This window comes from Cydia splendana, chromosome 9 (assembly GCF_910591565.1).
Source record: "Cydia splendana chromosome 9, ilCydSple1.2, whole genome shotgun sequence".
Taxonomy (NCBI): Eukaryota; Metazoa; Arthropoda; class Insecta; order Lepidoptera; family Tortricidae; genus Cydia; species Cydia splendana.
Window position 1 is genome coordinate 11205762 of NC_085968.1, and position 13303 is coordinate 11219064.

General features: G+C 38.5%; 2 protein-coding genes across 2 annotated transcripts; one reads left to right on the forward strand and one right to left on the reverse strand.

Moving 5' to 3' along the window:
- Positions 1–758: 758 nt before the first annotated feature.
- On the reverse strand, positions 759–5315 carry LOC134793538 (IST1 homolog). The gene is given in 8 exon segments (XM_063765144.1): positions 759–1498; positions 1500–1552; positions 2293–2343; positions 2961–3083; positions 3450–3574; positions 3845–4064; positions 4490–4652; positions 5040–5315. Coding segments are annotated over 8 exon segments (1089 nt in total). The 5' UTR covers positions 5222–5315; the 3' UTR covers positions 759–1326.
- A 3845-nt stretch (positions 5316–9160) lies between these two features.
- LOC134793999 (pre-rRNA-processing protein TSR2 homolog) lies at positions 9161–9823 on the forward strand. Its single transcript, XM_063765705.1, has one exon. It carries the CDS (start codon positions 9252–9254, stop codon positions 9795–9797), a length of 546 nt encoding a protein of 181 aa, XP_063621775.1. The 5' UTR covers positions 9161–9251; the 3' UTR covers positions 9798–9823.
- The last annotated feature ends 3480 nt before the right edge of the window (positions 9824–13303 follow it).

The window sequence follows — 13303 nt, forward strand, 5'->3', positions numbered from 1 at the left end:
CGGCTCCACACCAATTTTAGTGGCTATCGCCACCTAGCGGCCATATCTGTCCTGATCGAGACGCGTTTTGTTAGAGAGTGAGTCTTCTGTACCTAGTACTATTATTTATTCTGTGCCTACGCCCATAAGTTAAGTTTACACCAAAAAGAAGATTGGTATTGATACTCAATTATAAGTTGATCTTGTGGGCTATTGTTGTAGTACTAGACTACTTGCGTGCTTTGCGTTCATGCGTTGCGTCTCTAGATATGAGCTAGCGTGAGGGGTGCATTATTCGGAATGTGATGGATATTAATGAATGAGGCAATAAATTACATAAACATAATAATCGGTGATATAGAAAAATATAAAATTTTGTTTATGTATGAGTTAACCGTTTGTGACATAGATTTAACGCATGCGGCGTTTCGTTATTAGAGAAATGACACGATTTGTATTTTATCAATACGTGCCCGCGGCCCTTGTATGACTTATACCGAATGTAGGTACACATTTAACAGACAGATGAGACAGACACACATTTAACAGACAATAATTCAGTAAGGTAGAAGTACTAGTGTTCGACGCTGCACTAGTATTCGACATGGACAATTTATGTCAAAGTAATATAGGTTAAATTTGATGATTTGAAGATTTTTCTGTATTCAAATTTAATCTTTGTCACTTTGACATAAAGTGCCCATGTCGAATACTAGTGCGTGCAACGTCGAGCTCTAGTACTTCTACCTTAGTCAGTTTAAATGTAAACTAAAATTAAAATATATTTAGATAATATTTATACAAACGCTTAAGAAAGCTATGATATTATGATAACGCCCCTCCAAATTACATTTTACAGTACATTGCTCATAACTGTTATAGTCAAATGAGATTATTGTTAACATTGCTTGAGTTCTATATGCATATAACCAGGAGCTAGCATTCGCTGTAAGGATCATACCCTGTTGTCATTATCGTGAGCAATAGTTGGAAGTATTGATTTTATCACTCAGATTAGTACCGAAGAAGTACTTTAACCGTATAAGGCTTTAATAAGAAAATTTGGCTTTATAGCTCAAGCAGCTTTGAGACGGACTGCAACCCGACTGCAATTTGTATGGGAACTGCACGCCGACAGCACAAGACTGATAAGTTGCAGTCGAGTTGGATCGAATCCGTCTGAAGCGGCCCTTAGCTTTGGTACTTACACAAGAGAGCCGCGATCCCAACTTACGCGTACGACCCTTTAGCGCAATGACTTCGCTTAACTACGTGAATTATTTAGATAAAGCGATGAATCTCAATTTCTTCAGTCCTAACTAAACAACGTCAACTTGTACCCGCAAACTACTTCTTCTTCTTCAACTCCTCAAAGCGCCTGTTCAAGTCGTCAAAGTCGATATCGTCGGGGGCACCAGAATCATTCCCGGCGGGGCGGGCGGCGGGCGGCGCGGGGATGTCGGACGGCACGGACGGCAGCTCGGGCAGCTCGGGGTAGCTGGAGGGGGGGGGGGCGCGCGCGCGGCTGCGGCGTCGGCGCCGTGGGCGGCGGCGGGCTGGGCACGTGGCTGGGCTGCAGATGTGAGACTAAGTTAATATTAGAGAATTTACTGGCCCAATAAGGTGGCACGCCGCTCATTGGAGCGAGCTGGATATCGCTATATACAGCGGTGTGTGCGAGACACCGCAATGCGTAATAGCGTACACTATGCCAGCGTTAAATAAAAATATTGTAAGCGAGTGTGTAGTATGCTGAAGTTTTTGTTTATAATTTAAATACTTCTCACGACTCTCACTTGTGTTCGTGTAAAACCAAATCCCTATCGGATGTCGAGAATTTCGGAAAATTACCCATAATTCCATAGGATGACAGTCCATTTTTATTAGGGTTTCGTACCCAAGGGGTAAAACGGGACCCTATTACTAAGACTCCACTATCCGTCCGTCCGTCCGTCTGTCACCAGGTTGTATCTCACGAACCGTGATAGCTAAACAGTTGAAATTTTCACAGATGATGTATTTCTGTTGCTGCTATAACAACAAATACTAAAAGTACGGAACCCTCGGTGGGCGAGTCCGACTCGCACTTGTCCGGTTTTAGAATTAGCCGTTATGCGGGAGTGATTCTAAATTACCCGTATAGATACATATACAGTGTAGACTTTATATGTATAAAGCGCAATTAATATTTTTCACACAAGAACAGTCAGTCAAGTCATCAAATATTCAGGTGACAGGTATTATATGTAAAGCCTAATTCTGCATTCTGCATCACACACACATGCAATTAAAAAAATAAAAACAAAATATTACCAAATCATGATTAATGCTGTCGTAAGCAGGAGGTAGGTTGTGCATCTCTTCCTGCAAGAAAGGGTAAGTGTAGCATACTTTAACAACGGAACAAAATTACAAGTCTTAACTACATTGGGAAAGTAAAAGATCATTTCAAATCATCGAATATTTTAAGTGACTCTTGTAAATCACGATATTTATTACATGAATAACTAGTTAAATACTACCTGTATTGTATTGTAAAAGTGCTTTAGGAGCTCATTTAGTGATCATTGTAATTATCAGCAAGCAGAAAGTTAAAGACCTTGGCCCTTGGAGAGTCACGCCTATCACGGAAAGGCGTTTGTATGATATGACGATATCAAAAGAATAGCCAGAGCAAAATAGGAACAAAGACTGCAGAACGCACAGGTGCGAAAATATTTTAAAGAGGTTCTGAAAGTCTAAGAAAAATCTCACGCGACAGCTCGAAGTGTAAGCTTGTAAGATTTTTTCTTATTGGTGTTTGATGTCTTTAGTGTGAAAAAAGGCTTAAACTATGTAAAGACCGATCGTGACATTTTCTAGGGTGATGAATTAAAACACAAAGCAAACAAAATAATTATAGATAAGCAAGCTATTAGGTATTTACATAGACTCAAGCTTTTAACAGGTTTTTTTTTTCAGTTTTCAGATTTAAAGTATACCTGTAGGAAGCTGTTGCTAAGGTCCTTTGATTCAACGCCGGGAGGCAGATTGTAGCCCATGGGCGGGTGGCTCGGACCGGGCGGCGACGCGATGAACCCGCCCGCTTTGCCGCCAGATGGACCCTGATACATAACACAGTAAATTAATTAATTGCGCTACAACACAGTCAAAAAAGTAGCTATGCAGATCAAGCTGTGAAGGGCTTAAATTATATGCACATGAAAAAGTAAGTTTCTAAGGTGTTTTTATTTGAGCACTTCCATCGCGACTGCGCATATGTACAGTCACTTGCAATAATATGTTATTCTTTGAAGGCCGCAAATATTGTGACACACTTATGGCTCTACAAATAAGATTGTCAGACTGTTGTCAGATATTTTTGCAGCCTTCATTGTGTAACATATTATTGCAGGAGACTGTACATAGGAACAGTGATATGATTTAGTTATCAACATGATGTTATTGAATTTTAAATAAATCATACTCACAGAAGGATAACTAAAAGGTGTGACAGTAGGCGGAGGCAGATTAGGCATCTGCGGCAGCTGTGGGAAGCCGATGAACCCTGACGGCATGGGCGGGCCGTTGATGTCGATCAGCATCGCATCTCGCCCTACTGACCAATAACTCATTGTATAAGTAGTAAAAAAGTATAAGTAGTAAAAAAATATAAGAGCAACTAGGGACACAACCAAAGCAGTTGAAAACTTTTTTTTTCATGAAACAGGATTGTGTTTGACTTCCTGAGTAATTAAAACAGTTGTAGTAAGTCTAGTGAAAAAACCCTAGTCCACAGGCCAAGCGAAATTGATTGTAAAACGCAGTATTTCCCATTTTATCATCCCATCAATATAATATGTAATTTATTAAAAATATACTATACCTTCTTCTTCCCTCATCACTTGCTCATCCGGAGTGTACTCCACATTGTAATTCTTAGCTATCTCTATAAGGTACCGCTCCACCAGTATCTTGGGAGGGCTCTGAACTGACAGCTTGTGTTTCAGCTTCTCACTGATTGTGTTTACGCTTTCATTTCTGCATGCATCCGCATATATTTTGCCATACTTGGCCGTCAACAAGTCGGATATAATTTTAAGTTCCTAAAACAAATTATACAATTAAGTAATTATTTTGTAATCACACCTGGGTAAACAACATCATTAACACTTAATGTACTTTCACATTTTATTTTGATATTGCAAAATTACTGCTGTTTCATACAGATTTCAGCCACATAGATAGAATTTTATAAGATGTCCCTTATGACAGGAAGGTTTCTTATTGACCATCTTAAAAAATTCCAAGTATAAATTAAAACATGATTTTTATGGAAATTAAAGATGGAACTTTTCTTTTTAGATATTTTTATGACTTTAACCAGTATAACCAATGATCAGGAAAAAGGAATCCTCCATAAAGTTTACACTAAGAAATAATATTAAGTTTAGACACTGTCTTTAAAAGTTAAAACCTCTTTAGATAGGCAGTAAATTCAATGATTTTTTTAAAACTGTGTATAACAAACCTGGACATCAGTGTGCATCCGTGGTGCAACCCAAATGAGAGTGGAAATGGCCTCAGCTAGCCCTTCATCTAGTTCCTTCATCTGTGTCACCAGCCCGAAGCGCGCCAGGATCAAGTCACAATACATCTCTACTATCTCCATTGCTTCTACCATGTAATCTTCTCTGCAAATAATTACACATATTATTACTACTACACTACTTTGAACTTCATATTCATACTAATTTTATTGTCATAGTTGAAAAAGTTCAACAAGGCCCATACTGCCCTCCTAAGCTAAAAAGCGGTATTTGCATTAAGTTTTCAATGAAAATACGGCCTTTTAGCTTAGGAGGGCAGCATAATTAAAGTAGGTAGGTAAGATCATACAGCACAGGACACTTAAGATTCACAAAGTAAAATTAGTACAATGTCATGTCACATATAAGTCATGTACTATGAACTTAGGTGCCATGTCAGAGCATCATTGATATTAAAAGTTTGTCTAGTCAAGGCCATACTAATTAAATATCTTAACAATCAACAACTACTAGACACAAGCTATGATTTACCTAATAATGTGTTCCACACGGATCTTGGCCCGTTCGCTCTTTCCCGCAGCAATATATTCAGCAATTTCCCTGCGAGCCTTCTGCGCCAGCTCGGTTTTCTTCTTTTCCAACAATTTGAGACGATTTATCGAAAGCCGCAGGTGAGTTTTCAGTTTGGTGTAGTTCGGATTTGTGGAAAACATGTTTGCTTCGGACCTTTTTAAGCTGTATCAAAAGAAAACTACAAATATTTTGTATGATACGAGGATGAGTAACACAAATAGTTGTTTGTGAAAGATGAACAGTGTTGCCAGATGAAATCTGAAAGATTCAGTAGAAAAAAAATCGTTTTAGCAGTAGATAGGGGAAAAAAGCAGTAGATTTAAAAAGTGATGTCTGCAATAGGTAAAATTGAAAAAAATATATTTTATGCTCTGACCTGACACCAACCTCCCATAGAAAATTTGTATTTTTGTCCTTTTTCTGCTGACAAACTGGGTGTGATTGAATAATTGAGTATAGCTGGCAAATCAAATTGTCAGTAACAGTAAAATGAAGAGTATCATTCTGTCTCTTACTTCTGTTATCATAATTAATAAATGAGCACAAGTTTTTTTTTCTACTCATCATTCGCTTGCCCTTATCCCATTCATTTGGCGTCGGCGCAGCATTTTTTTTCTTGCATACCTCTCTCTCGCCCGTCATCTCATTCACTTGCGTTCGTTTCATTATCATCTCTCACACAGTCCATCCACCTTTTCCTCGGTTTTCCTCTCCCGTTAATTCCCTCCACATTCATTCGTAATACCTTTCTCGTCACATGACTTTCATCCCTCCGCATCACATGCCCGTAACACGCTAGGCGATTCGCTCTTACTTTTTCTACTATGGGTGCAACTTTCAGGCTTCCTCTTATATACTCATTCCTTATCCTATCCATTCTTGTCATACCACACATCCATCTTAACATTCTCATTTCCGCTACATGCAATCTTTTCTCATCCGTCACCTTTAGGGCCCAACACTCTGATCCATACATGACGACAGGTCTTATGATGGTTTTATAAATTTTACCCTTCAATCGAAGAGGCATACGAGCGTCACAAATGGTTCCAGTGACCTGTGCTAATCCGGTTTTTTACGTCACGGTCAATACTACACGTAGACGCACTGTACCAGCGAACCGAGGTACTTGAAGTCGGAGCAGACAGGCAACGTAACGCCATCGAGTTCCATGGCAGCGAAACTGGAGAGACTGCCGAAATCGCAGAACATATGTTCAGTTTTAGATCTACTCATCTTCAGGCCAAAATTCTCCAGTTTTCGCCGCCATTTCTCAAGTCTGCTCTGTACCTCGAGTCCGTCTTCACCCACAAGCACAATATCATCAGCGAAAAGGATACACCAGGGTGCCTCCTCCTGTATGTCCGAAGTTTTTTTTCTACTATTACTATACAATTCATTTGCCAGGCTATAGTGGCGACGACGCCGACCAATATTACCAACCTACCTACCTACCACAGATAGAGTAAAATGAAGCCTAATCACACTATAAATAAATAATAACCGCGGTTTCAGAAAACTTCGTATGTCATAAAGGCTAAACGACACGATACGACGGTATAAAGTAACTAGATGATCCGGTCACGATGAATAATCATTCGTTTTCGAAAAATCAGTAGCTCAGCAGCAAAAAGCAGTAGATCAGTAGATATTTTTAAAATCAGATAGATCTACTGCTTAATCAGTAGATCTGGCAACACTGAAGATGAATCACATCACAGTTCAGCTCAGCTGTCATTTTTCAACAACGGTCATATGTCAGCGTGACGTAGTGTCAAAATCTGTATATTATTTAGGGCACTGAAATAAACGCGGAAAAAATTAAGGACTTGGTTCCTAATTTACAAAATCACGTATAGTAGAAGAGCCGGCCGCAAAATTTCTAACCGACTTGATACCACGATGAAATGCACAATGGTTTCCCATAAAAGTGATGCTAAGTCCGAATTCGATAGTCTGCCATGGCGGAACTTGCCGAAAGTACGAAAAAGAAGGCCACTTCCGGTGCGAAAAAAGGGGGCTGATTTAACCCATCTGATACCGAAATAATAGTTATGGCAGCACTTAGAAATTTACATGTAGACACAGAAAAGCGAAGTCTGCCAGTATTTTTTTTGCCGGAAGTGCTTGGCAGACGCTCTCAAAGGTGACCATCAGGACCCCTAAATTAACCCATCTGATACCACCATGAAACCAATTCTAGTCGGTAGGTATGAACCCTCATGTCCGGAATATATAAGTCTGCCAAGACTTTTCCTACTGAAACACCTTGGCAGACGAGATTATTTAAGCAAGATCACCATCGGTTACCCTACACTAACCCATCTGATACCACCATGAAACCAATTCCAGTCGGTAGGTATGAACCCCCATTTTAGGAATATATAAGTCTGCCAAGGGTTTTCCAGCTGAAACACCTTGGCAGACGAGATTATGTTAGCAAGGTGTACATCAGTTACCCTACATTAACCCATCTGATACCACCATGAAACCAATTCCAGTCGGTAGGTATGAACATCCATTTCAGGAATATATAAGTCTAGAATAAATTTAAAAGTGGAAAAATTACTGTCTTGGGTGAGACTTGAACTCACGACCCCGATCGCGTGTCCGGTCGATAGTGTCCGGTAACCGATGGTCATCTTGCTTATAATCTCGTCTGCCGAGGTGTTTCGGCAGGAAAAACCTTGGCAGAATTATATACTTATTCCTAAAATGGGGGTTCATACCTACCGACTGGAATTGGTTTCATGGTGGTATCAGATGGGTTAGTGTAGGGTAACCGATGGTGATCTTGCTTACATAATCTCGTCTGCCAAGGTGTTTCGGCAGGAAAAGCCTTGGCAGACTTATATATTCCTGACATGAGGGTTCATACCTACCGACTGGAATTGGTTTCATGGTGGTAGCAGATGGGTTAGTGTACGGTAACCGATGGTGATCTTGCTTATAATCTCGTTTGCCAAGGTGTTTCGGCAGGAAAACCCTTGGCAGACTTATATATTCCTAACATGAGGTTTCATACCTACCGACAGGAATTGGTTTCATGGTGGTATCAGATGGGTTAATTTAGGGGTCCCGATGGTCACATTTGAGAGCGTCTGCCAAGCACTTCCGGCAAAAAAAATACTGGCAGACTTCGCTTTTCTGTGTCTACATGTAAATTTCTAAGTGTTGCCATAACTATTATTTCGGTATCAGATGGGTTAAATCAGCCCCCTTTTTTCGCACCGGAAGTGGCCTTCTTTTTCGTACTTTCGGCAAGTTCCGCCGTGGCAGACTATCGAATTCGGACTTAGCATCACTTTTATGGGAACCCATTGTGCATTTCATCGTGGTATCAAGTCGGTTAAAAATGTTTCGACCAGCTCTTCTACTAGTAGTTCGAAGTAGTCGATATCTATGTCGCGCTTAACTAGAGCAAGGAAATGGAGATATTGTAATTTGCTCTTCGAACTAAAATATCTATGGCGAAATAGAAAGTAAAGGCCGTACGTAACACACTATCGCACCGCACCAAGGTCATTGTGCGACGCACCGGTAAGTAAGAGCGAGAAAGAGATATCGCTTTCTCGCTCTTACTTATGGGTGCGTCGCACAATGACCTTGGTGCGGTGTGATAGTCTGTTACTACTATAATAGTCTGTTATTACTACTGTAACAGACTACCGCACCGCGACCTTGGTGCGGTCAAAATATCTCATTCTCGCTCTAATTTATAACTGCGTCCTTAACGCATGTACGGCGACTACACACACTATCGATAATTCGATACGTGCGCCGCACCGCACCAAGCTCGCGATGCAGTAGGGCTACCGCCAATACCGAAAATCGTCAATTGCGGGCATTTTTCTCTGTCACTCTAATTACGCCTTCATTGGAGTAAAAGAGTAAGATCCCCGCAATTTGCGAATTTCGGTTTTCGCGGTAGCCCCTCAGTGCGGTAGTATGTTACGGATTTAATGTCAGTGTCACTGTCACAGGTGTTGAAGTGTCAGAATTTGCATTATTTCGTGAATTTATCATTTATCTAAAGAGCACCACGTGCTTTGTAGTAGTGCAAAAGCCGATATTATTATACGGAGCAATAATATCCATGGTCTACAAAATGTGTTAAAGTGCCGGCTAACATATTCTTCGATTATTTTGTATATCTCCGTATTGTTAAAAATGGCTATGTTGTACGACGAATTTAAACCACTCGTAGATCTGGTTCTAAACAATTGGACTGCTTTGCAATTGGCTATAGATCATGGAATGGGTTCCAGTGGACCGAAAACAGGTCAACTCGTATCAGACTACATAACCCGGTACTGTGTTGAAAACTTGGGAGGAGACGTTGATAACCTTACTGAAGTGTTAGAAGACTTGATGGATGAAGAATTCGATACTGTGTGTGAGGATAATTCACCTAAGGAAGTGGCAATAGTACTGCTACAATACTTCACACTACTCGGAGAGGGTAAACGAGATGAATTACAAGCAAGAATTGCTGCAATGCCTGTTTGCCAAAAGGGACTGAGCCAAAATGTTAGACAACCAATGAATCCTGGTGATCCTGACGATTCAGACAGCAGTAGTGGAGATGAACTTAATGATGCACCTACAAATGGCACTGTACCATCATTAGTTCATAATCAACAACCAGAACCTGAACCAATGGATGAAGATGCAGACCCGGGCTGGACTGTAGTGAGAACTAGGAGAAAAAAGTAGTGTAGTCTGTAAATTTTTTTATGTTATTTACAGTGTAAATAAACTAGCTGCATTATAATATATGTTTAGTTATAAGGTATAATCAGCAGTAGAAGCAGCTATAGCAGATAGAGTACTAAAACATCTATCATTATGAAAGAATTTTGGTTTTCTGCCAAAGTAGTGCCCCAAATACACAAAGTATCATGATAGTGTTACAAACATTTTTGATTCCTCTATTTGCTTAGCTACTTCTGCTGCAAACGGTACCAACAACACTTATGTTTTTATTGCTACATGATAAGAACACACGTCTAAATAAATGTATCAGTGTATATCATTGTTGGTAACAAATGGTCAAGCAAATCTTGTCCAAAAGTCCAAAAGTTTGTCAGTAGAAAAAGGCGCGAAATTCAAAATTTCTATGAGACGATGTCCCTTCGCGCCTACTGTTTTCAAATTTGCCGCCTTTTTCTACTGATAAGATCTGCTTGACCAACTATAAATTAAATATATAAATGAAGTAATGTTAATTTGGCATATTATTTTACTACCCATATAACTTGTAAAAATTAAAACGAGCTCATAGTAAAGGCTGTAAAATGGTCCATTTCGTAACTCCCGGCTCCTTATTCTTTAATTATTTTTGAAAATTCCAAATGCATAACTTGAATTTAAAAAAAGAGAAAGTGGTAGAAAATACAACTTTTTATTTTACTAGTATCATCTTGTTATAATTTTATTCACACTCAACAATTTTTATTAACTAAATAATTCAGTATGTCCACCAGTGCATATGTCCTATATATTATTGATGTCCACTATGAATTGCAGTATAAAACTAAAAGATGTGTTCTTAATTTTTTTTACACTACAATAATACTAAAACAATCTTTCAATCAATTTATTAATTTGCCAACTTCATACAAAAGGGACGCACTAGCTAGGCTCGTAATCGACATGCAATTAATGTTTTTCGTTAATCACATACGTGACGCGTGCGTAGAAGTAAAAAAACCGTTAGGCACAAGTTTTTGGAATCCTGAGAAGTTAGCAAATGACCCAGCCTATCTGCCATTTTAATTTGGCAAACGAAGGACCAAACAGCCTGTCTAGCCTTTTGAACGCCAAACGGCGCTATGTTTGCCGTGCCAATGACGCCACGGGGGTAAAATTTAGTTTTGTGAATAAATATTGCCAATCTAAAAGTGGGGTGTTTTTCAGTAGATTTTCATCAAAAAACGATCGACGTCAAATGCCGTCTTTGGCGTCGTTGTCACGATTTTGCGTTGACGTCAGTTGCCGTCTGTGGCGTTCAAAAGGCTAGTGTATATATGAACAGGGTGTTTATAACAAATTATTTGTCAGCGATATTCAAAATTTGTGTGAGAGCTCGACCTTATGCAATGGCGGATTTGCAATCTCGGCCAACCTAGTCCCCAGGCCTTGTATTATAAGCTCTATCTAGCAGCCCCTTTCGCAGCACCCAACCACCCATCATATAGGCTGCCGCCCTAGGTCCGGGCCTACTGGGCTTTAGGGCAAAATCCGCCACTGACCGTAGGGTATACATTTTGCAAATTTGCCTTGGTTCAAATCAATCAAATGAATGAAATGATAGATGAGGGTAGAAATTCATAAATAACGGATCTACCCCATGTATTCGTGTTGCGTTGCGTGATTAATTATGCTAATGGTCTTCCATTCCCAGAGTGACACGGGCCTACGTCACAATAACATTGCCACTTTATTTCAACATAACATGTTACATGGGTACATTATACCTATGGTTAATAAGTTAAAATATTTCTTTATAATTTTATAATTTTCATTTATATGTATTTTAGCTTAAATTTTACAATAACACGTCATTTTTAATTACTCGTTAGCAATATCTTCCGATTCACGAAAGAAATTTCAGACTTTCGGGTAATTCTGTATATACTACTGGCAACACAGGATAGCGCTGTGCACATTTGACAATTCGGATCTAGATAACTTCATGCCCTGACCGTCATCCTTGTCGAACGCGTGTTAATTGTTATTTCCTTCTCGCTCAGTGTCAGCAGTCGCAGTGTTTTCCAAACTTTTCACGTCGTAAGCTTGGTAATTAATGTGTAACTGTGAATTAGTTTTTTAAACGTTTGTCTTGTATAGATAAATAAAGTTTAATTTAATACATTAGATTTGTTTTATTTTACTATGTTTCTACATGAATAACTTAAAATTAATGCCGTTAAAATAATTTTCACCGTTGGTTAAAATTCTCCCACATTTCAAAGTTTGAGAACCTGTAAACAGCATGATGACGTAGGCGCGTGTCAGTTAGGTCATACGCGAATCTCGGAATGGAGTACCAGGCGGAGTATATTATTATACCATGATTCTGCTAAAGTTGTACCATTTGCAGCATTCAGCAACGATGGGGCTGGACTACTAAGTATTGTAACAAAAAAACGTATGATTTCTTATAAAAATTAACATTTTATTCAATGTTTTACATTCATTTCTTATCAAACTATACACAGAATATTATACTACAATCTTATATATTTAACAAGTATTTTTAAACCTAATAACTGCCTAAACAAGGAACATTTCCAAAAAAAAAAATACTGGAAGAACCGATTGGAAATTAATGAAACACTATACCTAATATTAATTGCATTTAAATGATTTGAATATTATCACTTCACATTGTATGGAGGGATTTAATAAAAACAATAAGGTTAAACGCGCAGTTTAAAGCAGATGGCGCTGCATCATTCGCGCTATCTATAATCAGCTTTGCTAAATAATATTTAAAAAATGTACTATCGTCAATTAGCGTGTTTAATTATAGTTTGGCAAGCCATTTCTGTCAGAAAAAGGCGGCAAATTTAAAAAAAGATGTAGATAAGTAACACACTTGTACAGCGTCCATTGATTCCATGGTGTAGGTACAGTCGCCAGCAATAATGTTACTCTTCGAAGGCCGCAAAAATATGTGACACGCTCTTATGGCTCTATAAATAAGATCGTGTCAGATATTTTTGCGGCCTTCGTTGTGTAATATATTATTGCAGGTGACTGTACGTAACAAAATTATCTTATAATAGATAAGAATATTCAAATTGTAATGCCAGTTATTGTAAACTATTTATAGCTGAAAAAGCTTTAACTAAATATACAATAAATTATAGCCGATCAAACAAGTTTGTCAGTAGCGTAGGTAAATGAGATTCGTTTATTCAGAACTATTTAATCTGCAGAGTCATTATATATATTTTTACTTAAGTAGGCATTCTCTTCTCTAATTATAGTAATTATAACTAATTAAATGCATTTTGTGCACAATTGGAAGGAAAAATATTTCACTTATCACCTAAATAAATAAATAAACATTATTTTGTAAATATAGGTACATTCCTATACGTGATATAGCAATCTATCTAGTAATATAAGTACATTTATTTATTTTTACCACATGGTATCTTAGCGGTTTTATTATTACTTAACTAACATTTACATAGCTCTAACATCAATTT

Excerpts from the sequence above, each read along its gene's own strand:
- LOC134793999 (XM_063765705.1), top strand. The coding sequence starts at position 9,252 with ATGGCTATGTTGTACGACGAATTTAAACCACTCGTAGATCTGGTTCTA.